Source organism: Elephantulus edwardii, unplaced genomic scaffold, assembly GCF_000299155.1.
Source record: "Elephantulus edwardii isolate Elephantulus edwardi_28Jun2011 unplaced genomic scaffold, EleEdw1.0 scaffold00090, whole genome shotgun sequence".
Classification (NCBI taxonomy): domain Eukaryota; kingdom Metazoa; phylum Chordata; class Mammalia; order Macroscelidea; family Macroscelididae; genus Elephantulus; species Elephantulus edwardii.
Genome location: NW_006399840.1, coordinates 8,210,233 through 8,236,985, shown reverse-complemented (window position 1 = coordinate 8,236,985; position 26,753 = coordinate 8,210,233). Strand labels below are relative to the sequence as shown.

The 26,753-nt window shown below is 38.2% G+C and overlaps 1 protein-coding gene across 3 annotated transcripts in view; it reads left to right on the top strand.

The window, feature by feature from the left end:
- Positions 1-25,884, top strand: part of ESRRG (estrogen-related receptor gamma) — an 826,733-nt gene extending 800,849 nt beyond the window's left edge. Inside the window, exons 7-8 of one of the 3 annotated variants that reach the window (XM_006890562.1) lie at positions 8,415-8,684; positions 25,425-25,884. In XM_006890562.1, the coding sequence (XP_006890624.1) occupies positions 8,415-8,684; positions 25,425-25,669 (515 nt within the window). In that variant the 3' untranslated portion in view covers positions 25,670-25,884. The remainder of the gene's footprint in view (positions 1-8,414; positions 8,685-25,424) is intronic. The other 2 variants (XM_006890563.1, XM_006890561.1) reach the window with 2 other exon arrangements.
- The last annotated feature ends 869 nt before the right edge of the window (positions 25,885-26,753 follow it).

Genomic DNA, 26,753 nt, shown 5'->3' with positions numbered 1-26,753 from the left:
TACATAGGGTCGCTATGAGTCGCAGGCAACTCAACGGCACATAACAGCAACAACAACAACATCATAGAAGATGATCATCAGTTCTGCTCCATCAGTTCTGCTCCAGGGGTATAAAATAGTTTTCAAATATGAGTTCTGCCTTTCAGAGTTGGTGACTATGTGTTTGTCCCAGTGCAATCAGTGTTTTAAAAACAAATGATAAAATTAGGAAGACAGGGAACCACATTTCATCATTTAGTCTTACATGTCACTCAAGTCAGTTGTGATTGAATCTACATTTTTCAGAATTTATCTTAGGTTCAGCCTAAAGAATGGATATTCCAAGTAACATTGTAGTTATTGTGTTTAAACTCAAATGCTAAAATAATCATCATTATCATTACTTTTTAAAAGAAAATTTTAAATAAAATGCAGTTTTCACTTTGACACTTGACTATCTATAGAGGCTTAGCTCTAGCATTAAATAATTTCCAGTCCCAGGATATCATTAATATGAAGCTAAAGGAAGAAATATATATGCAAGACTTAGAACTCTGTATTTTGTGAATCATAGAACAACTGCTTTTTCTGTCTATATCTGAAGAGAGCAATTGGTTTGATAAAACAAAGAGAGCTTGTTTCTACGAAGGGTTATGCATTTACTAGTGAATAAGGCCAAATCTTAGTGCCACTATTATTGTCTTCCCTTATTCTCTGTGAACATTAGATGTGTTTATATGAGAGGGGGAAAAATGCATCTGTTCAGTCCAAGTCCCTCCATTCATTCCTCTTGTGATCTCACATAACATGCTATTTGTTGAAGAGTGTCAAATTTTAGTGGAACAGAGAAACTACAGTTCCAAATCTGTGAGTGGGCAAATCAATGCCTTGATTAACTGATATTAGCAGACATCCCAAAGATTTAAAACACTTGCTTTCTGAAGCAGGGAAGCAGCAGAGAAGAAAATGCCTGGCAGGGGTTAAAACCCAAATGCCTGCACTGCAGCCTATTTCTGTCAACACTCTGTTCAGGAAATAAACATTTATGCTTTCTGAAATGAAAGTGTATTTTTGAAGACTAGCCGTCAGATATTTTTTGCCCTTCACACTTTCAAATGCTTAGTCTTTTTTTGTAAGTTGACTGCAAAGTGCATCAGTTTGCCAGGCTTAAAAAAAAAGTGCTTGACAAGTGCCCGTGGCACCAATGTCAACCTCCTAAGTTTCCAAGAGTAGATGGCAGGAGGGTTGGCACAAAACATGCTTTCTTCAAGCTGTTACCTCAGGGATACCTGCCCCTTGAGAAGCTTTTCAATCCTTCTGAATGATGTTATTCCCAACTGTCATCTGGTTTATTTGGAGCCCACTGTACTGCAGATAAACATGCTATTTAACTGCAGGTCAAGGCAAAGAGTCATTCTCCCAGCCGAATGGCCGAGATTCGTTAAATGGCACTGACTCGGGGACAGAGATGAAGCGAGATCAGAGTTGTCAGCAGTATGCAGGAGATGGTCTGCGGCTAGAAAAGAAAAAAGCATGCCATAGCATCAGTGTATTTTAAAAAGCTGTAATATGGCTGCACATTTAAAACTATAACCTGTCACACACCAAAGATTAAGATACTGGGCTCTGCAAAACACGAAGCTCAAGCAACCCAATTGCAAAGCATATTTTATTTCACTTGGCAAAGAGGTTTCCCTCCAAAGAGAGCGAGATGTAATAGATGATGACAATCTCTCACTTGTGGCCCCGTAGTTATTATAAAACACCATAAACATAAACACCGTGACAAAGCACAAGTAAGTAATTATCCTTTTGATACAAGTCTCCGTAAATGAGCAGCCAAGCTTTTAGAAGATTCTGAGACTCAGCTTATTAAGGCATGCATTTTCATTTCAGCCTAGATCATGTAAGTTCTTGCACTGTGCTCTGGTTTATTGATAAAAATATTATTTAATCCATTTGTCTTTGTAGTTGTGAAATATAGCTAGCACTTCAATAGGACAGGTAGAAGAATTTCAGGGAATTAAAATGTAATCTCTGTTGTCCCCTGGTGCCCAGGGATGCACAGCAGTCTCATAGAACTGCTGTGGAGCCGCTGCTTAAAGGGCCCTGGCAGCACTGCAGGTAAGGGCCTGACTACTAACCACAAGGTTATTGGTTCAAACACACCTGGCAGTCTGCTCCCATAAAGATTGTTGTTCGGTCCTGTCAAGTTGACTATGATTCATAGGGATCTAGAAAATCCCATGAGGCAATTCTTCTCTGTCTCATGGCATCTCCCTGTTAGCTGACTAGATGATGTCTAGCAACATAACAACTGACATTCAGGCTGTGGGACAAGAGACTAGATCCCAGGTCTGAGGCTATTTTAATTTTATTATTAATTTTATTAAAAGTTAATATTTCAACTTTTTATTAAGGTTAAATTATTAGAACCCAACTATTTTAAAACCACAAGAGACAAAAGTGCAGGGTGTTAGTGTAACTGATAAAGCATTGACTGCCTTTTTTCCTATATTTTTGCAAAAATAATACTTGCAAAAAACAACAACAAAACAAAATTTTAAAAAACTGACTTGCATTAATCCCTGAAATAGACTTGAGGCTATCAAACAAAGCATTTTTGGCTACATTTATCTTGCCATACTCCTCACCTAAAAACAAAATCAAACAAGGAAAACAGAACCTTTTCTTTGCTTTACCCCTGTATTCTCATGTAACCAACAGTGAAAGGAATCAGAAAGTTGGAATTCCAAGGAGGGTACAAAAACACACCCCTATTGACACAAGAAAAAACAAATTGTAGAGTCTGCTTAAAAAAAAATGGAATTTTATTGCTTTGTGGCTTAATTAAACCCCAAAGAAATGTGTGAAACATTGTTATGGCTGAAAAATTGTTCATTTGTAAATCACAGGGACAAAGAGGCCCCCGGTGCGACTTTAAAGTTTCCGTGCACGTAAATGTCAATAGAGTGCCTTCTCCATCATCAGCACTAAATTCACACTGATGCCTCTTTTCTTCTCCGTATTGATCCTTCCATGAGAACGTAGATTTGTATCTGTTAATTAATGCGTCCTGAAACAGCGTTTGTATTAATCAGGCAGATAAGAAAAATTGGATGCCCGCGCCCTCCTGACAACCGTAAAAGTGCTGGCCCTGATAAAATCGTGGATGGACCTCAATAAAAAAGTTCCTCCTTCCACTCAATAAACTAATCATCCTGCTTTTAATTATTCGGCAGAAAGATGTGTGGAGATTGGAGAATGTGTAAATCTATTTACTAACAGCAGTGTCTGGGAGGGAGACGAGGACTGTCACCACGAAGTGCTGCGGGCTACACTCTTATTCATTTGCTGCTGCACGGGAACCGCTGGGGCAGCGAGAAAGAAAGCAGCAACACGAAGGCACAGTGAAGAGATCCCCTTTTCTTATTGCTCATGACTTTCCAGATAATTATTCCCCCCTCTTTTGCTGTTTCATTTGCAAAAGAACCTCTGAGTTAGTCTCCCCGACCACCTTTTAAAGGTAACTACATGGTCTGGAAATCTGCATGTTTTGGTTTTGTGGGTATTAACATTCTCCAAATCAAAACACAACACTGTTTAGGTGGATAAGGCTTGCGTATGCATTCTTGTTTAAAATGTTTTCCGTTGTTCTCACACTACAGATGAAAAAGTATTCGTTCCCTTAACCTAAGTAGGAATTAAGAAAAAAAGAGAGCAAAGACACAGGCCAATCCACAAGCAGCCCTATTGATGTGACATGTAAGCTGCTTGTTAGACAATCACAGAGATGCCTTCCACTTGCTCTATGACTCCCGCACGAGAAGAGCTTGACCAATCCCTTTGTATAAAATTTTTATTTTATATTGGTTTGCACACAAAATTTGTGTTCTGTTTCACACTATCCTTCATTCACATTGGGTTTCATACACTCATTCCCATTGCATTATGTTTTATAAAATTAATCATCATTGGACTATGCCTACTGTTACACTGTCTTTCAGATCCCTGCTACATTATTTTCCATTTCCTTTACTCCTTCTCCTTCCGTCCACCAAATTGTGCAGCCCTATGATTTTCCCCCCTTTCCACCCTCACCCTTTTGCTCCCATTCCTTCCCCCCTCAAATCCCCATACACATTTTCCTAGTTATCCTTCCATTTTTACAGTAATGGTCTTATGCAGTGTTTGTCCTTGTAGGACTGAGCTAGTTCACTCGGCATAATGCTTGCCAGTCTCTCTCAAGTTATGAAGTAATTTTCTTAATTGTTCATCCCTTTTGATGATTTTATTAAGCACTTACTGATATTATTGGCAAAATGGCAATAGGAGAAACCACTGGGTTTCTCCTGTTGTTGTTGTTGTTAAGTGCCGTCAAGTCGCAGGCGACTCATAGCGACCCTAGGAAGGAGAGTCCTCGGCGCATGGGTTCCTTTCATCCTCTCTCCAGGTTCATAGGGTTTCCACAGGCAAGCTATTATGGAAGTGGATGCCACTCCTCCTTCCACGGGTTTCTCCTACAGGACAGGGAATTATTTTGTTGTCTATATTGTGCTGACTGCATCAGAATTGGTAGAAGATCTATTAACAATCTGCATTATGCAGATGACACAACCCTGCTTGCTTAAACTGAGGAGGACCTGATGCACTTGCTGCAGAGGGTCAAGGACTGCAGCCTTCAGTATGGACTGAAGCTCAAAGTGAAGAAGACAAAGATTCAAGTGGCAGCATCAGGATGGATGGCAAAGAGATTGAGATTGTTCACAGATTCAGTTTGTTCGGCTCCACGGTCAACACTCTTGGCACCAGCAGCCAGGAAATAAAAAATTAAAATAAAATAAATAAAAACGTATTGTGATGGGAAAGTCTGCTGTTAGGGACCTCTCTAAAGTGCTCAACAGCAACAGTGTGTCTCTGGAGACGAAGGTGCGTCTGATATAGGCCATGGTCTTTGCAATTACTTGTTGTAATTGTTTTGCATCAGAGAGTTGGACAATGACCAAGGAGGATAGAGGGAGAATTGATGCCTTTGAGCTGTGGTGCTGGAGAAGAGTATTGAGAATACCATGGACTGCCAAGAAAACAAACAGATTCATTCTGGAGAGGGTTAAACCAGGCTACTCCTTGGAAGCAAGGATTCTGGGGCTTCGTCTGACATACTTTGGACATGTTGTAAGGAGGGACAGGTCCTTGGAGAGGGAAATCATGCTTGGGAGGATAGAGGGACAGCGCAGGAGGCGAAGACCCTCTATGAGGTGGATAGAGTCAGTAACTAGGGTAATTGGGATGGGTTTGTCAGAGGCAGTGTGATTGGCACAGGATAGAGCAGGGTTTAGGACTGTCGCAAACGACTCGATGGCACATAACAACAACAACATACTGTGCTGGAGTTTTCGCATTGTGTGGGATATGATCAGTTATATAAATACAAAGAACAGCAACAGTGACCATAAACAAGCAGCTAAGAAGTTGGGGCCACCCTTGGATATCTATGTTACAGTTTGAGCTGTAATTGAAGCAATTGTTCTTAGGTACCATCAAGTCAGCTATGACGTGGCAATCCTACAAATAAGAGATCTGAACTTTGTTGAACCCTGATCCATCCTCATGATCTCTGCCATGTTCAAGCCCATTGTTGTAGTCACACTGACAGTCCACCTCACTGAGGGTCTTTCTCTCTTTGATCATCTCCCTTTCCCAGCATGATATCTTTGACCATCTACCTTTTCCAGCATCATGTCCAGATGTTGACCATCTGCCATTCCCAGCATGATATATCTCTCCAAAGACTGGTTGATTCTTCTTGAGAATATGCCCAAAGAAAGTGAAATGAAATTTCACCATCCTTGCCTCTAACACCCTGGTTGTACTTCCTTCAAGACAGACCTGTTCATTCTTTTGGCAGTCCCTGCTACATTTAATACTCTTCGCAAACACCATCATTCAAAAACATTGATTCTTCTTCTGTCACACTTATTTGCTGCCCAACTTTCACATACATGGAAAGAAATGAAAAATGCTATGGCTTGGATCAGATGCACCTTAGTCTTTAAATTGCTATTCTTGCTCTTTGGCACTTTAGAGAGGTCTTTGAGAGCAGATTTTCCTAATGCAGCACATCTTTTGATTTTGTGACTGCTGTTACCATGGGTGTTGATTGTGGATCTAAGTAAAATAAAATTATTGACAACTTCAGTTTTTTCCTACATCTTTCATGAGATTCCCTATTAATTGGTCAAGTGGAGAGGGTTCTTGTTTTCTTGGTGCTCAGATGTTATCCATATTGAAGGCTTAGCTGTAGTCTTTGAACTCCTGTACTAAGTACTTTAAGTCTTTTTCACTTTCCACAAGCAAGGTTTTGTTATCTGCATAAAACAAATGATAAATGTCTTTTTGATGAATCTTTCCTCCAATCCTAATGGCACATTCTTCTTCATAGAGTGCAGCTTCTCGAACTATTTTCTCAACATACAGATTGAATAAATATGGAGAAAAGATACAGCCCTGATGCACACCCTTTTGGATTTTAAACCAGGCAGTGTTCCCAAGTTCTGGTGAGACAGCTGCTTATTCTACTCAAGAAGAAAAAGAGCCCTAGTAAATAAAACTAGATACTTTAAATTGGATTATTCAAATTTCTTCGCACTTCTGTAGAACTATGGGATTTTAAATTATAGGACTATTGTCCTAAAAAATGATGAGAGTGAGTTCTTACCCTTGAAATGCCTGAGTATCTTGTTGGAAAAATTCTTTTCATATGGGTCTTAGAAAAACCATCAGGCTGATAATGAGATATCCCCACTAACTTCTTTTCAGAGATATAAATATATTAGATCTTTATTCCTAAGTAGGTTTAATTGTACTCCTTCACCTTTCCTTACTATAAACAATAGTTACTTTTTAATTTTTTTTTACTATATTCTTTGACTCTCAGAGACTTTATACATGTATGTATATATGAAGGCAGCCCAAATTTGCAACAAAGAATTAAATAAGCCATACAGCTATTTCAGATAAAAACCCATACAATAAAGTTACACTTATTGACACATGATATACACCAGTATTTGGGTAGCCATTGTATTTTATGTGTCAAATTCAAAGATTGAGATATGATTGTCTTGCTCAAGGTGAAACACTCATTACTTCAGTGATTCACTTTTAGGATTTGGCTGTATTCACATCCTTGCTACTTCACACCATTACTTGCTTATTTAACAGCGTAAATAATTGCATCTTATGCTAAATAAGAAGGCCCTGGTGGTACAATAGTTAAACACTTGGCTGCGAATGGCCAGATTGATGGTTCAGACCCACACAGCAGCTTCCAGGAGTTAGACCTGGTGGTCTGCTTCCATAAAGATTAAAACTCATTGCCTTCAAGTAGATTCAGACACACAGCAGCCATAGAGGGCAGAGCAGAATCAACTCTTAGAGGTTTCCAGGGCCTTCAGTTTTATAGAAGTTGACTGCCACATTTTGCTCATGCAAAGTAACTTTGAGTTCAAACCTATAATCCTTTCTTGGTTAGCAACTATGTCCCTTGACCACTGTGCCAAGTGGAACTGGAAAGTTTTACTTTGTTATATGGAAACACTATGTGTTGAATTGACTCAAATATCCCTAACAACAACAACAAACACATGCATATTATAACGTTTCTATTTGGTAAAAATGTTAACTGCGTTCTATTTGGTAGAAATGTTAACTGCGTTCTAAAATATTTTATTTCACAAGTGTATGTAGAGGTTCAGAGCAAAAGAGAAAGCCTCTGAACAAAAGGGATCGACTATGTGGCTGCAAAAATGGATTTAAGCATAGAAGCAATTGTTCAAGATTTGTTTTGTTTTGTTTTGCTGTATACAAGGCTGCTGAGAGTCAACTCAATGGAACTGAGCACCAACCATCACCATTTGAAAAACAAAATTAAATTTCAGTTTCTGTGGAGGCAAAAAAATTTGGTGTTAAGAATATGTATCACTCTCTGTTGTGTATAAGTATTATAGAAAGATGTTTTCAGGTCATAGTTCACTGTGAGCCTAAGTTATTTTCCTTTTATTTACTTTTCTGTGATGTAACAATGGTAGTTTTTACAGATAAGGTCATTGGAAATCTGGCTTCCTGTAAGGCACTTAAGAAGTCTGGTTTATTTAAAGACTGCATGGTATTTTCTTATTAAAGAACAACTACCTCTCTTTTGTTTCTCCGTCTGACACATCTCTGCAGCCTGTAGAGAACACCAATGGACTAATGTTGGTTTGGGACTTTTACTTTGCCATATGCAAAAGGATCAGTGGAAACTTTAAGAGTTTCTAATCAAAGCTCAGCATAATTTTGAGCACTGAGGCAGAAGCTGAAGACCATATGAAACTAATGTTGCATTAGGAAATGATGGCTTGAAAGTAACTTGATCTGCCCATTTTCCCACGCAGGCTTCTCCACTCTGTCCCTGGCGGACCAGATGAGCCTTCTGCAGAGTGCTTGGATGGAAATTTTGATCCTTGGTGTCGTATACCGATCCCTTTCATTTGAGGATGAACTTGTCTATGCAGACGATTATATAATGGATGAAGACCAGTCCAAATTAGCAGGCCTTCTGGACCTAAATAATGCTATCCTGCAGCTGGTAAAGAAATACAAGAGCATGAAGCTGGAGAAAGAAGAATTTGTCACCCTCAAAGCTATAGCTCTTGCTAATTCAGGTTGGCATCTTGACGTAGTCATTGTTACATATTTTAATATGTCAGTTTTACCCCTTCCCTTAGCTTCTGTGGGGATTTGCTAGACCCATTTTGTCAATTCTGCAAGAGTGGGCAAAATTATAATCATTTTAGCTTTCTCATGAAAAGTAAAATTCGAGAAAAAGAAACATAAATGGAATGATTTCTGTTTTACCTACTGGAAACTACAAAACGTTTCCCACCTAATACATTTACTAATCTGGACCATTGCAAAGCAAAAGCTTTTGTTGCAAGGCCATTACTAGACAGTTTCAGGACAAAATTAGCCCCTTTGCTTAGTACAGATGAGTGTGAATTATGAGTGCACACAAAAAAAGACACTAATTATCCAGTTAGAAAAAATATATTTTGTGATGCTGTTAATCTCAAAGAATGCTATTTCCTTATGTGCTTAATTTCCCCAGAAGTAAATTTTTTTGTTGAAATTCTCTAAGAGTAAATTTCCTCCGGAGTATTTCTCACCAAGCAATACATATGTAGTAAATGTTAAGAATTCTAGGGATACATTTTCTTAACATTTGAACTGTAATGGGTGCTAAAATAGGGAGCAACCTCTGATAAGTAAAAATCGTTGCTGCTTTGTTGTTTTTCCCTTTGTGCCCCCCTAATGCTTTATTGTAGTCTTAAGTCTCTTTTAGCATTTGCATAAAGTTCAGGATAGATCCTCCTTAATGGTGTGCCGGTCATTAGATACCTGCATGTCAATAACACACTCTGATGCTGTGTACCATTGACAGTCACACCGTGCCCCTCCATCTGCTTTTGTTTTGACCCTATCTTTGAACTTTATCTTGGTTGCCGGCCAGTAGTTTTCCCTTTAATTACAAGAAGGAAACTGTCAATAAAATCTGTTAAATGGGATGCAATGAGTGGCTTGAATGGGTGGACGGCTATTTGTTCAAATTCTGCAGCATTCAAGGTATTGACAGTTTGTTTTCTGGGGCCATATGTGACGATCAATCTCAGGCTGGGCTCAGCCGCGCTGAAAAATGAAAAACCAGATTGCTTTTGCTTCCTTGTGGATGACGACTTTGTGATTTGGCGTGGACCTAGTGAGATGAGACCTTCTGCCCAAATTGCCCCCATGAGAGCCAGGGGTGCGTGACTGTTTTCAGAAATAATTTTTAATTGATTTTGTAATTAACAGTTCATCTACAATATTGATGCATGAATCCTTGGACTGATAGGAGGGAAATTGTTTTCAGCAATGAAGTTGTACTTTCCTATTTGTCTTCATAATGGAGTTAAGCATTTCACACCTTTAATTGGGACCATACCCCCATCTTACCTTTCACTCCTCTCTTCTTCTCACTCCTATGTGAAGATGTGAGAAAGTATCATAAAAATGTCATCATTGTTCCAAACCCTCAAGAACACCTTCTTCTTTTCTCTAGAACATCAAAGTGGGAAATGATACAGAATTTTCTCTTTTTTTTTTAGAGTTTGTTGCTTTACATGAACTTCACAGCCTAGCAGCTTTCCTAGGTAGATAAAAGGCAGCAGCAGTACTTTTGGGAAAGTTTGTTGGTGTTTTGTTGGTTTGGTGATCATAAAATTATTCCAATTTAAAACATTTAGAGCTGCTTGTTATTTGGCTAATTACTATTGAATACGGAAAGCATGTCCTGTCTTTTACTTTCTGTTCCAAATTGCTCTTTTCAAATTTGTTAACTAATCTTGACTGCTGAGTAGTAATACTAAAACTTTATCAGAACCTTTTAGATCTTAGCTGTAGACTTTATGAATATGTATTGTAATTCCTAGCACTTGAATTAATTAGTAGCAGCATTTGTCTTTTGTTGTTTAGAAGTATAATCATTAATACTTCTGATATATAAATATTCTAATCCCACATGCTCGGCTGTTTAGGAAAGAAAATGACCTACTTTAGAGCAATGATGGCAATCAGAAAAATCTTCCTTTAAAAAAAAACCCAAACAAAAAAACCATAGTTTCTTTTTCTTGTTTAAAAAGGAAAAAAAAATTTTTACCAGCCCTTCATTTTTCTCTTACCTTCATAGGTAATTAATAATCCTTACTTTTTCATGGAAAATCTATTCATGTCAGAAAATTTTTCTGCAAACAATTATATTTTTTTATATCTCTTACTAAAAAATGTTATTGTATACCATCGAGTGACCTGGCAGTGGGTTTTGAGGGGCCGTTAATCACTGGGGAGGAGATTGCCCATCCTTCTCCTGTGAAGTAGCTGGTGGATTCAAACTATGTGCCTTCAGAATTGCAGCACAGCTTCTTGCCGCTAGGCCACCAGAGCTCCCTATATAATAAGTGGTGGTGTTCTTGTGAACCGTCAAGTCAGAATCGCCCCATAGCTGACCCTCCGACAGGTTTTCAAAGGCAGTTAATCACACAGGAGCCGAGTGCCCAACCTTCTCCTGCATATAAATCTTAGGGGTAATAATAACAATAATTGAATCAGTTGTTGTTGTGGTTGTTAATTGTTATGGAGTCAGATCTGACCCATAGCTGACCCTCCTTCAGGTTTTCAGAGGCAGTTAATTACTAAGGAGGAGATTGCCCACTCTTCTCCAATGGACTAGCTGATAGATTACAACTATGTGTCTTCTAGGATTTCAGTGTAGCTTTTTATCATTAGGCCACGAAATTTCCCTTGAATCAGAGTCCATATTAAAATGGAAATGATTTAAGAAAATGTCAAGGCTTTTTTAATTTCTAAACCGTGACACTTCCTTTGTTGGTTAAATGTGACCTGCCATCCTCCTTCCACCAAACAACACAACAACCCAAATCCCCAAGCCCCACCACGGGGCTCAGAATCAGCCACACAGAAAACCATTATCTTTGATACTGTCAATATGATGTTATGATGCTCCATTTTTTCCAACCATTATTTGGAAATTAATAACAAAGTTGTAGTTTCAAGCTTGTTTAATCCAATCTATTTTTTTAAATTTATACTGGATTATTTACAAATTTCGAATACATTGTTTTTAACACCGAATTTTTCCCATTTCCTTCACACACCCCCAAATTATATAATCCTATGATTAACAGCCCCACCTCTCCACACATCTAAACTGTTAGCAAATCAATATGTAAATGTTCTAATGTTGTTCATTGTTGTTATAAACTGTCACTGTTGATGTTATTGAGTGTTGTGAATAAGAACCAACCTATAGCTGACCCTCCTGCAGGTTTTCAGAAGCAGCACATACTATGGGAAATTGCCCTTCTTCCTCTGTAGGGCAGTGTGTGGATTTGAACCGGGTGCCTTTGGAATTGCAGCACAACTTATTACTAGGCTGCCAGAGCTCCTTTAGATAACTTTAAATTTCTTTAGATTTTTTTAAATTTTTTTTTTAATTTTTTGTGTGTATACCATCAAATCAGATCTGACTGGTACAGGAGGAGATTGTCCCTCCTTCTCCAGCAAAGCATCTGCTGCATTCGAACCATGTGCCTCTGGGATTGCAGTGCAGCTTCTTGCCACTAGGCCACCAGAGCTCCCTCAAAATTTATTTAGATACTTTTTAAAGAACTTCAGGTTAATATAGATGATTTTTTATATTTAAAAATTCTCTATTTTATTGTTCTTTATATCAGAGTATTAGTTTTCCCTGTATGGTTGTAGTAGTCAATATTCTTTGCCTCATTTATCTAAATTATCAGTCTATTTTATAGATGTTGAGTTTTAGCTTGGGAAATGGGAAATTGCCTTCCTGATAATGGGTGTCTTATTTTTGGTAACTCTACATATAGGAATACTTTTAAAACTGTCACACCACTAGGAATATATTTACCTTACATCTGATGTATAACCAAAGAAAATATTAATTCTGCAAATGAGCATTGTCATACATATCTCTCTGTAAATCTTTGTTAAAAAGAGAATTTGAAGGTTATAAGTAGCTTTTTTTTTTTTAGTTTTTTGAGGAATCACCACACTGTTGTTCACAATAGCTATTCTGTTTCACATTCTCAGCACTAATGATTCCAGATTTTTCACATCCTCACCAACATTTGTTATTTTCTGTTTGTTTGCTTTGTTGTTTTGTTTGTTTCGTTTTTAATAATGACCATTCTAGTGGGAATGAAATGTTATAATGGTTTATATTTGCATCTCACTCATCACCAGTACTGAGCATTTTGTCATATGTTGGTAGTTATTTGAATGTCCTGTTTGGAAAAATGTCAGTTCAGTCCTTTTTTGTTGTAAAATTGTCAAAGTCTTCTTTTTATATATTATTATAGTTAGAGTCTTGTCAGGCTTCTGAATACTCATCAACAGATAGAGATAATCAAAATGTGGTATGAACATACAATGGAACACTGATCAGCCAGAGGGGAAAACGAGATTTTGATGCACACTACAGTATGGACAGAGCTCGAAGCCAATATGCTGGGTGGAATAATTCAATTATAAAAGGATACATACGGTATGGCCTCATTAATATAAGAAGACAAGAAAAGGCAATTATATGGCTTATAAAAATGTATTGGTTGACAAGGGTAAAGTGAAGGGAAAGCATGATAAAAACAGCAAATTGAAAAAGGATAAGATTTCAGAGCCAGTTATTATAATTACTGTTAGTAAGCTGTTTTGTTGGTGTTATGTGCCGTCAAGTCACCTGCAACCCATAGCAACCCTACATATAGCAGCTCTGAACTCTGCCCTGTCCTGAGCCAATCTCACTAATTCTAACACACCAACCCCCATTACCCCAATTCTGTATCAGTCCATCTCATACAGAGTCTTCCTCTCCTGCATTGTCCCTTCACCCCTCCAAGCATGTTATCCTTCTCTAATGACCGGTCTCTCCTGGCCAAGTATCCACAGTATGTGAGATGGATCTTCAAAATCCTACCCTCCAAGGAGAAACTTGGTTTCATCCTCTCCAAGACTGACCTGTTTGTTTTTTTAGTGGTCCATGATATGTTAAAGACTTCTCAAGCGCCATGACTTGAAGTCATCGATTATTCTGTCATTCTTAGTCATGATCCAGCTCTCTGATGCATAGCAAGTAATTGTGAAGACCGTGGCCTGGATTAGGTGCATGTTAGTCTCTAGACTGACATCATTGCATTTCAGTACTCTAAAGAGGTCCCTGACACCAGATTTTCCCAATGTCATTCATCTTTTGATTCCCTGACTGTTGGTGCCAAGAGTGTTGACTGTGGATCTGAGCAAGCTATAGCTGTTAACAACCTCAATCTCTTCACCATCTATCATGGTGCTGCCAATAGGCCCTGTGGTGAGAATCTTTGTCTTCTTGATGTTTAACTTTAGTCCATATTGAAGACTACCATCCTTGACCTTCTGCAACAAGCACTTCAGGTCCTCCTCACTTCCAGCAAGCAAGGTTGTGTCACCTGCATAACATAGTTTGTTGATGTATCTTCCTCCTATCCTGATGCCACTTTCCTACTCATAAAGCCTAGCTTCCTTGATGATCTGTTCTGCATATAGATTGAAAAGGTATGGGGACAAGATGTATCACTGATTATACCTTTCCTGATTTTGAATCATGCGGTGTTTCTTTGCTTTGTTCTGAAGACTGCTTCCTGATCCAAGTATAGGTTTCACATAGCACAATCAAGTGTTCTGGGATTCCCATTCTCCACAAGCTTAGCCACAATTTGTTGTGATCCACCCAGTCAAATGCCTTTGCATAGTCAATGAAACACAAATAGACATTCCTCTGGTATCTTTGCTTTTAGCCAAGATCCTTCAGACATTGGTAATAATGTCTCTAGCGCCATGACCTCCTCTAAACTCAGCTTGTATTTCTTGTATTTCTCTGTCAACATACTGTTCCAGCTGTTTCTGGATAATCTTTAGCAGGATTTTGCTAGCATGTGATATTAGTGATATAGTTGTTGTGTACCATCAATTTGGAACTGACTCTTAGCTGAACTTCAGCGAGATTTCCGAGGCAGTTAATTGCATGGGAGGAGATTGCCCATCCTTCTGTGGAGCTCAAACCACATGCCTTCAGAATTGCAGTGCAGCTTCTTGCCCCTAGGCCACCAGCACTCCCTATGTTAGTGATATTGTTTTGATAATTTCCACACTCTGTTGGTTCCCCTATTTTGGAATGGGAATAAATATGGATCTCTTCCAGTCAGTTGGTCAGGTATTTGTTCTCCTGATTTTTTGGCACATCCAGGTGAGCATATCCAGGGCAGTATCTGTTGAAATATGTCAATTGGTATTCAATCGATTCCTGGGACTTTATTTCTTGCGAAGTCCTTCAGAGCAGCCTTAACTTTCTTGTTCATCACCATTGCCTCTTGATCATAGGTTGTTTCTTGAAATTCTCCTGTGTCAGCCAATTCTTTTTGGTACAGTGACTCTGTGTACCCTTTCCATCTTCTTTTAATGCTTCCTGTATCATTTGTTATTCTGCTCATAGCATCCTTAGGCATTGCAACGCATGGCTTAAAGCACAAGACAGGATCTGAGACTGCCTTCTACTCTTTTTGGTCATTTAACATGAATTCTCCCAGAATTCCATAGACTTCCTTAACAATCAGGCTTTCAGGAAAGGACATTTAGTCCCTGCCCTATGTGTATAAAATGACACTTTCTCTTATATGTCTTATATCTTATTTGGTTACTAGTGGGACAAATTGTACAGCAAAAGAAAGATAGTTAATTATTTCTCGTTCTTTACAAATTTTCAAGATAAAGAATTGATATCCTATCTTACTTTGCAGGGACCAATTACTGCCTTCTTTTTAATGTCATCATAAACTCACACATGTTTTGTAATTACAGGCACCTTTTGGTATCAGTCTCACAAACCCCAGGTAAAATAGGTTCCAGGACCCCCAGCAGATAAGAAAATATGTACATGCTCAAGTCCCTTATGTAAAAAGTCATAGTATTTCCTTAAAACCTACATATATCCATTACTTAGAATACCTCATACAGTGTAAATGGTATGTAAATAGCACTTTTATGTTCCATTATAGCCTTTGAGATACTCCTTTTACTTCACTGCTTTCTCCTCCCTTTCCCAACTTCCAGTAGGTTGAATCTAAGGATGAAAAGGACAGACTGTATTGTCTTTTGAAGTTCAATTTATTTACCCTCAGCACAAGGACTAATTCAGAATGTATATGTTTGTGTAACACAAAAATGCCACTAAGCACCTGCTGTTGACTTCAGTATTCAATATGGATATCCAAGGCTGGTGAGGATGCCATTGGATAGGATGGGGTTTGTAGGTTCACCCTGAGACGTACTCAAGGGCACATAAGAACAGCAACAATAACTTCCATAAAAACAATCAACAGGGAAGTTGACTTATCTTTCAGTTAGTAACTGGTGCTTACCGGATGCTTTTTTAAAATTTTTTAAAATCAGATCAGATCTGACTGGTAGAGGAGTAGATTGCCCTCCTTCTCCAGCAGAGCGTCTGGTGGATTCGAACCACATACCTCTGGGGTTGCAGTGCAGCTTCTTGCCACTAGGCCACCAAAGCTCACTTTAACAGATACTTCTAAGTCAGATGCAGCACTACAGATTTTTACTATTGTTTGTTTTGTTTGTTTTATACAAATACTTAACCTCTTCTCATATTACTGTGTCTACTTCCTTCCACACTGTCGGGTTTTATTCCTTTGCACCTTCAAATACATCTAGTTTTGAAATTACCTTGTGTTCACCACTGTTGTCATGTGCCATCAGGATGCTTGCAACTCATAGTGACCCTATGTACAAGAACTCTAAACCTTGCTCTATCCTGTGCCAATCTCACTGTCTCCGACACAACTACTCCCATTTTCCCAGTCACTGAATTGATTAGATTCATAGAGGGTCTTCCCCTCCTGCGCCGTCCCTCCGCCCTCCCAAGCATGATGTCCCTCTCCAAGGACTGGTCCCTCCTTGCAACAAGCCTAAAGCATATCAGACGACTCTTCAGAATCCTTGCCTCCAAGAAGCAGCCCGGTTTCACTCTCTTCAGGGTGAACCTGTTTGTTTTCCAAGCAGTCCATGGTATATTCAACATTCTTCTCCAGCACCGTAGCTCAAAGGCATCAATTGTCTTTCTATCACCCCTAGTCATTGTCCAGCTCTGAGATGCACATAGAATGCAATTGTGAAGACTATGACTCAAATCAGGTACACCTTAGTCTCCAGCTTGATGCTGTTGCTCTTCAGTACTCTGGAGAGGTCCCTGACAGTTGACTTTCCCAAGGCAATTCATCTCTTGATTTCCTGGCTGCTGGTACCAGCAGGCCTTCTATTAAAATCCTTCTAGATGCTTTGGTTGTCCAAAGCTGGTCACCTAATAGATTCCTTAGGAGGAGCTCATGGGCTAATGTTTGCTCAATTTTAAATATTGATACCTTGAAAATCAGTTTTACAAAGTATACAGTTATCAGTTCACACTCACGCCCCTTGAGTATCTTAAATCTACTTCTTAATTTTCTGCTAACTTAGAACACTATCTAAAAATATGATCATCTGATTTTCTCGCCCTTATAAGCTGTGTTTTTCACTAGATTCATGAAGACCTTTTCTTCTTTGAGTCTAGGTACTTAATGAGGCCTTATCTTTGTGTTGGTGATTTTAGATCAATTGCCTAGAACCTGTGCTTCTTCAATGATAAGTTGTATAATTTTTGTGTTAGGAAAGAAATAGAGGGGGCTTTTCAAATGTTTTGTATCCTTTTTTATTCATGTAGCCTTTGATTGTCTCTAATACTTGCTACCTTCACTTGAATCCTTTATGACATCTCTGTTTATAGTTGATTTTTGAAATTTTTAACATGTTTTCATAGTTTTCTTTCTTCTAAGAAATTTTCTGTTGTATCTGTTTGCTCTATGATCATTCCAGTTAGCCTTACTCTCTAAAAGGATAACTTCCTTCAGTCACTTCATTTTTCTTCTTTTTTTAAGTTCTTCTAGTTTGCATTTAAGAAGCGCTCTGGTGGCCTCATGGTAAGAAACGAAATTGCAAACTCAAAGGCATGCAGCTCAAATCCACCAGCTGCTACGCAGGGGGAGGATGGACAGTCTGGGATTTACTGTCTCTGAAAACCCGCTAGAGGGATTAGCTATGGGTTGGTTCTGACTCTATGGCAAACAACAATGACAACCATAGCCTAACGATTAAGCAGTTAAAAGCTCAACAAAGGCCATTGGCTCAAATCTACAAGCATCTTCACAAGAGCAAAAAGTTAGAAATAGGCTCCTTTAAAGATTGTAGCCTTGAAAGCTGGAGCAATCTGCCTCATGTTGGGTAACTGAGCTAGGCATGTATTCCGTGACACTTAACACTTGGCATTTATATTTGTCTTTATAGGGAAGAACCTTTGTTAGTGGCACAGTAATTTAGTATTGGACTGTTAACTGGAAGTTCTGCAGATTGAATCTCTCATTTGCTCCTCTGGAGAAGGATGATCTAGTTTGCTCATTGTAAAGATTTACAGCCTTAAAGACCCAATGGGGCAGGGCTGCTCTGTTTGCTACATATCAGAATTGACTCAGAAGTCACTAATTTGGGTTTGAATTTTACCATTATTGTAATATTTTTAGTATTTTTTTAATTAGAGAATTTTTTCTTTTAATGGCCTTTTTGCCTTGTTTTTATTATCTGTGCAAACTTTCTTCTTTGTTTAATTTTTTTTTTTAAATAAATTTTTGGATTTTGACTGTCCTGGTTTTCTGTTGTTCTTTTTTACATAGTACCAATTCAAGGTACATGTTCTAACTCAAAACAACTCCCTCATCTATCTGGTTTTGTGGGTTTTTTTTATTTTTACTTTTTAATTTTTTCTCATTTTTATTCATGTCTAGTATATCCATTCTGCTCAATTTTTATGCCTTTCCTAGAATTTTCCCCTGAGAGGGAGTCTTATTGTGTCAATTTTGAGAATTCATGGTTGCTCCTTTCCCTTTTCCCTTACCTGAGGGCACCTAGCATTAAAGGGACAAGACCCATCCTGGTTTCATCTAGTGTTCTCAGTTATCTGGTGGCTAAGTGATAATGAGTTGGTCTGGCAGCCAAAAGGCCCAGAGTTCGAACCCACTGTCTGCTCAGTGAGAGAAAGGCAATTTACTGCCTCTGAAAACCCTTTGGAGGGTCAGCTACGAGTTGAACTCAGTGGTACATACACAACAACAATTTCCTTGAAAGTGTCTGTTGTATTGGAGTTCTGTTCCTAGATCCATTACTAGCTCAATTGCCTTTTTCCTCTTCTCTTACATGGGTATCAATGCCATATAAGCTAGTTGCTATTACAAATTCTTAGGGATAGTTTTGTTGTAAATTAAATCCACGGAATTTTAATAATGTCACTAATAAATGAGAAGGATCGACATAATATACCACTGGGCTCAAGTATGTCAGAGATGATAAGCATTGCGCAGAATAGGTCAGGATTTGTAACTGCTGTTCATAGGATCTCTATGCGTCGTACTTGACTTGACAACACCTAATGGCAACAATTAACTGTTAACTGCAGAGAGCTGTAATGGCCTACTAGGTAAGGAGTTATGCTTCCATCGCAGAAACACAAAGTTTGAATCCACCAGCAGCTCCATGGGATGTAGATGAGGGGTGTCCTCATCTTAGGTATAAGGATATGTAAGCCTCTGAAAACTCGCTGGAAAGTCAGCTATGACTCAGCAGCAATAGATGACCCTTAACTATCAAGAGAGGCCAGTCCTTGGAAAAAGCGAGCATGCCTGGCAAAATAGAGGATCAATGAAACAGAGGAAGAAGCCCAGAGATAGACTGACACAGGGTCTGCAACACTTTCTCTGAGCATGGGAGAGATTTTGAGGATGATGCAAGACAGGCAAGGTTTTGATTTATTGTTCTTAAGGTCACTAGGACTCACTGGCCACTGAGCCACACCTAACAGCAGCAACTACAGTCCTTAACTGCTCCTCTTCCTGTAGTTAGGTTAAAAAGAGAAGAAAAGCCACAGCTTATGCTCCATAAAAAATGGTTATTATGTTATTGGTCTGGTTAATGTTATACACTGGACTTGATTCTAAAAGTATTCTGTTTATTTTTTGTATTCAGTATTATCCTCAAAATTATATTTGACCCCATTGAAAAAATATTGCCAAGAATGAGCTACAAGTCATGCACACAATTCTCCAAGAGTTTGGGCATTTATTTTTTTTTCATTAGTCACACCCACAATCATGAATAAGGCAATGTTTTATTCCAGATAAGATATAAAAAATAAAATCTTCTTTTGCAATGACTCTAAATCTCCTTGAATTTTACTGCTTTAGGTATAAGGATATGTAACCATCCTCCCAAAATAAATGACCTGAACTAGACACCTTTTTGGATTCTACTTCACAAGTGAAACAAAATGGAGTTTACAAAAAAGCTTCTTCTATTGAGATTTGACATTTTAACAAATGGGGGGAAATTTATATTTTTTGAGCCTTGATAGTCTTTGATAAACTGACTAATTGTAAACAGCTTTTGTTTATCTTACTATCTACTTCAGTCACTCTGACTTGGCTGTAAAATTACCTAGATTTTTTAAAATATTCATTTCCTGGATGCTCCCTAATATTCTAGTTTAATAGATCTGAGGTTGGGCTCAAGCATCTAACTATTTTCATAATTCACCTGGTGATTTTAATGTGCAGCCTATTCCTGTCGAGTTAGGTGATGAACTGATGAACTTCATTGATAGAAGTTTAGCTGGTTCCCATTAGTACAAGCCCTGGGACGATTTCTTTTAAGACACAAATTCAAGAAGTAATAACCACAAAGAGCAAAGCTAAATACTTACATAAGTGGTTCTGTGGAGCCTGGCATAAATCTTAAAATAAAATTTAGGCAAAAAGAACAAAACAGAGATTAAAGCGACAGAGTCAGAACTTGAACTAGGATCCCTAATGGAGATTAATATTTTCTTCAGCAGTCGGCCAGCTGAATCATGGTCTAATTAAATAGTTCAGATTTAGTGAGTTTGCATTTAAAGTATTAGCAGATCCGAGAACGGGTAAGGCGAAAATGAGTTAGAATCTTTTCTGTAAATGGGAAGTTAAATTATCATAGTAATTTGATTAAATCATTTTTAAATCTCTCAAGCTAAATCACAGTCTTTAAAGAATAGTTTGAAGTCTTAATTGCTGTTTGTGAGCATATCTCTCTGCTATTTGTTCTCGCCTCATTTCCTGTGACATCCTATAATATATCTCCTGCTGGGCGAGACTACTGGAAAAGACAAGATTTGGGTTGGGGCCTGGGGTGGCTGTATAGCTGACTTCAGGCTCTAAAGGTGAAACAAGTAGAAGGTTTTCCATATTGCTGTGGTTGTTGGAAATAAGATCCAAGCAGTGAAGTCAGAGACAGATAGGGGGAAAACATGAGGACATTTCTCATAATTGATTCTTCGGCATGTAGCAGATTCTCCATAAAACTGGAAATGTTTCTATTAGCAATATTGTAGAGAAGATGCCAGATGAAGATGAAAAGTTAAACCAGATGAGCTCAAATGACAGTTTGGATCATGAAAGGATTAATACCATTCTCAAGTGTTAAATATTCTAGCCGTATAATTTGAGTAACATGATAAAGAGTTTAAGCATGATGAACATTTATTACCTGTTTCCCTTGAGTAGGTCGCTAAACTCTTTTCTAAGTTTCCTTTTCCTCTTTATGAGGTAAAACTTGTGTCTTGCACCTTCAGAGCAGTTAGGATATGGAAGGTGGAAGTGTTCGTAAAGTGCTTATCAGAGACCTCACCCATTATAGGTGCTTAATAAAGAAAATATTTATGTATATATTTATTTGTCTGCCTTGGAAAGTCATGTCTGAATTGTTAATCGTTTGTTGTAGTTCTTTTCTGCACAGAACACAGTCCTTGTTTTTATGATCTGTTTTCTTTTTGAATCATTGTTGATGGTCTCAGGTCAGGTTGGGCAAGTCTACCTCATCTCCCTCCCCTTTTGTACAGTTCTGAATACAGACTTCAGTGCGTTTACAGATGCAGTTTCGTGTCCCTATGTTTGTCTTAATTTCCACCAAGTCGAGTGTGACTCATAGCGACTCTATGAACAAAAGACCGAATGCCTTTCCATAACTATCGTCATTTCTCCAAGTTCATAGAGTTTCCAAAGGCATGTGATTTAGGAAGTGGATGCCACTCCTGTTTCCAAAATTGTTTTATAACTGGGAGCTACACCAAACACTGTCCACATTGGGAAACCATTCTGGTATTTGATAACCCGATGGTACAAGGTTCAGCATCACAGCAAACCCAGGTTACTTCATACTACACATTGACAAAGAGTGACATACAAAGTGGAAGAGCATTCCTCCAGATTTAACAGCTCTAGTTTCATTTAGCAGTGGTTAAGTGTTGTCAAGTAGAATATGACTTAGAGTAAGTTTTGCACAAAAGACCTGAACTCTGTTCTAAAACTAACATAATTTCTGAACATTTAGAGAGTTTTGAGAGTTTGTAGAGTTTCCAGAGGCATCTAGTTTAGGAAGTGGATGCCACTCCTGCTTCCCATGATGCCCTATACTCATTGTGTTTCCTTCAAACATAATTTAAGTGCAAAAACAAGAAGAAAAAAATATCATAGCATGTTGTCTTTCTCCCTGTTTACCAACCCATAGACAACTTAAAAAATTAAATGTGAGTTTCCAAGAGATGACACCATGGAAATGCATGAGTTTGCCATGATGAAGGAATGGAGAAAACCTTTGGTAGAAACAATTTGCAGGGTGTATGTTGGGTAGAACCTTGAATTCTACTCATGTTGCCACTACTAAACATTTCCATCTTTGAAGGATTCCTTCTTGAGTCCTACAGGCAGGAATTAGATAATGGTCTATGAGAGAGAGGTATAGTGGCCTGGTAGATAGAGAGTTGTGCTGCCAACTCAAAGGCTAGTGGTTTGAATCCACCAGCTGCTTCTTGGGAGAAAGATAGGCAGTCTCCTCCTAAGCTTTTTACTGCCTCTGCAAATCCACTGGAGGGTCAGCTTTGAGTCAGATCCTACTCATTGACAATGAATTGAGTGTAGTGGAAGGGATTTGGAGGGGAGGTGCATTGCCAACTCAAAGATGGTGCCTCTCTGGTGCATCAGATTCACCAGTAGCAAGTATGAGAAAGGTGGGCAATCTCTATTTAATTTGCAGCTTCAAAGCCTACTGGAGGATGAGCTATGAATGGGTTTCAACTCAACAGCAATGAAAGTTTTGTGTTTGGTTGTTGTTTGCCTTTTTGAGTGTTGTAAAATAGCAACTGTATTCCAACTTCTGTTGTTGATTGCTGTCGAGTATGACTCATAGTGACTCTATGAACAAAAGATCTAATGCCTTTCCATAGCTATTGTTGCTTCTCCAAGTTAATAAAATTCCCATAGGCATGTGATTTAGGAAGTGGATGCCACTCCTGCTTCTAAACGTGTTTTACATCTGGGAGTTCCACCAAACACTGTCCACATTGGGAAATCATTCTGATATTTGATAACCCAATGGCACAAGGTTCAGCATCACAAGAACCCAGATTACCTCAGTACAGTAAATTTAAGAAGAGTGATGTACAAATAATAAAAAGAGTAATGTTTAAATAAAACCTGAAGCTCAGGGGGGCGGGGGGAAGAATGTTCTTCCAAATATAACAACATTAGTCTCATTTAGCAGCTCGATCTATCTCTGTCTGCTCATCCCATAAAGGGGAAAAATCAAATGAGGTTGCCTGCAGAAGGAACTTCTACTTGTCTGTATCCACAAAGGAATCATCTTACAAACTCTTTAAAGAAAAAGCCAACTTTCCCTCTCTTTCAAAAATCCCACTGAGCCAGTTTATTATTTTAACAGTTCTTAGCACATCATCTCCTATATTGTAATCAGTTATACACATGCTTTATAACCCATGTCATCCCTTATTCTAACAATATAGGGCTTAACCCCATTGCTGTCAATGCAGAAGGCCCTCAAACTGCTAAGAGACAAATCAGTATTCCAACTAGCTTACTAAACGTGTTTTTTTTTAAAGAATACGTTTATAACAATAGAAAGTAAACCGGATTAACAGACTAATAATTTTGGTGAGGTTATTAAAAAAAGATATAATATAAATAGCCAAATAAAAATACAAAGGAATTTAAATAACATGTTACTTGTCTTTGTATTTAATTCTTTTTCAATATTGTAATTACTATATGGTTTTTATACTATTATTATTATACGTTGTTGTTGTTGTTGATCGACATTGAGTTGAACATGACTCATAGTGACCCTACAAACAAAAGACCTGAAGCCTTTCTCTAACTATCGTTTCTCAAAGTTCATAGAGTCTCCAGAGGCATGTTTTTAAAAAGTGGATGCCACTCCTGCTTCCAAATTACATGTTTAACAACTTGATTTAAAATTACATTTCTCTCTTTTTATGCATGGGATTCGATTCTTAAATTGTATGAAAAATTAGGCTAACTACATATATCTTAGAGCTCAGCACTCTCAGAGAAGTAGAATTATTAAACAGGAAGAATCCCCCAAAGACTCCATTATGTGTAATTAACAGATAAACTGTCATCAGAATCAATAAAACGTGCTAAATGATTCAAACTTGTATATAATTAAGTGTTTCCAAGCTAGAGCTGTAGCTTTTTTTCTCTCCATCTTACGGTTCTCTCAAGAATACATGTGGAAATTCTGTTAACGCATTCTTTGCTTGATGGAAACTTTCAAAATGCTCTCATAAGGTTTAATCCTTTAAAGTTCATCTTTACAAATGGATAAACAATTTTTTGGTTTTTGTCGTCATGTGTAATTGACTTGAAACCAACTCATGGGTGGCCTTGCACCTATGCAAGGGATTTTCAGAGGCTGTTGATTACACAGAAGGTAACCCATCTTTCTCCCCAGAGCAGATGGTGAATTCGAACCACCTGCTTTTGTGTTGCTAGTGCAACTCCTGACCACTAGGCCACCACAGCTCCCTGCAAACAGTTTTAGAACTCAACAATCTAAAGGTATCTTTTTTTTTTAAATACAGAAGAAACAGCTTATGATACATTAAAGAATCCTAAAAGGACAGTGTTTTTGGAGACTGATTTTTGGAGATCACAACTCTATACATTGTACCTGTTTCAGTATATTAACATGGAATACTTGGAATTTTGGCTATCAGCTTTTCCCCCACTTACAGTTCACCCTGAAGACAAAGTTAGAACTTTAGACAAGTTTACATCACACAGCATTTGGATCAATGCTTTTACACAGAACTCATTAGATAGTTGGGTTTTTGGATGAATGAATGAATGAATGAGTATATAAAAGAGTCAGTGAATAAAATAGCCATGATTGTATTTGTTTTAACAGGAAATCTTCTCTTGCTCAGCTCATATGGGGGAAAAAAAGCAAACCCACAATCCACCCACAAGATTAAAATACTTTAAAAAAAAGATTAAAATAATAGATCCTTATATATGATTTCTTCATTCATGGTTTCCTAGATGTAATCTTCAGCAGAGCAGATTGTCAGATCTTTTCTCCCAGGGAATACAGAACAGCTGGGGGATTCAAGCCACCAGCTTTTAGGTTAGAAGCCAAGAGTTTAAACTCAGAGAAGCTTGGAAGTGATATTTCCAGACTACAATAAGAAGTTTACAAAATCACAGAAACAATTCTTTAACTTTGATGATTCTTATTGCTCTTAGTTGGTCATCATACAGGCTCTGATTTCTACTTTTTCCCCCACCTCTATTTCACAGATTCCATGCACATAGAAGACGTTGAGGCCGTTCAGAAGCTTCAGGATGTCTTGCATGAGGCCCTGCAGGATTACGAGGCTGGCCAGCACATGGAAGATCCTCGCCGGGCTGGCAAGATGCTCATGACCCTGCCGCTCCTGAGGCAGACCTCCACCAAGGCCGTGCAGCATTTCTACAACATCAAACTTGAAGGCAAAGTCCCCATGCACAAACTTTTTTTGGAAATGCTAGAGGCCAAGGTCTGACTAAAAGCTTCCTGGGCCTTCCCATCCTGCACGCTGAAAAAGGGAAAAGAAACCCAAGAGTGATTTCGAAGAAATTTAGTGTTTAGTTAACATCAAAATCAACAAAGACTGCACTGATGATTTCGCAGCAAGACTTTGAAGCAGCTTTCCAATTCCTCAGTTTCTTCCTGATGAGCATCTTTCTACCTTAGCTCTCATTTTGTCTCCTCTTACTTTTATTCTCTCTCTCCTTCCTTTCTTGGTTTGTGTTTGGTTTGTTTTTTGTTTTGGTTTTTTTTTTTCCCCTTCATTGCTGGATCTCTCTCCACCTCTTTTCCTCCTCACCTCTTCCCTCCCTTTTCTCTCAACCTCTCTCTTCCTTCTCAATTTTAAATAGTGCTAATTATAAGAAAATGTTCTGTTGCTGTCTCTTCCCTTTCTTGCCTTCCTTCTGCTGCTGAACTTTCAGAAGAGGTCTCTAGCTGAAGAGAGATGGAAGCCAGCCCAGCCAAAGGATGGAGATCCATAATATGGATACCAGTGAATTTCTTGTGACCCACAATGTCCCCAGTGACTAAGGAATCAAAGAGGGAGAACTGACGTACCTAAAAGTACAGTGCAACGTCACCGAATCGACTGAGTGCAGTATTAGCTTTCATGAGCGCAGCCTCTAATTAGATGACTTAAGCAACCTTGCATCGGCTGCTTCTTATCATTGCTTTTCCATCTAGATCAGTTACAGCCATTTGATTCCTTAATTGTTTTTTCAAGTCTTCCAGGTATTTGTTAGTTTAGCTACTATGTAACTTTTTTCAGGGAATAGTTTAAGCTTTATTCATTCATGCAATACTAAAGAAAAAAAATAAGAATACTGCAATTTTGTGCTGGCTTTGGACAATTACGAACAATAACGAAGGACAAATGAATCCTGAAGGAAGATTTTTTAAAAAAAGATGTTTTGTTTCTTCTTACAAATGGAGATTTTTTTGTACCAGCTTTACCACTTTTCAGCCATTTATTAATATGGGAATTTACCTTACTCAAGCAATAGTTGAAGGGAAGGTGCATATTATCACGGATGCAATTTATGTTGTGTGCCAGTCTG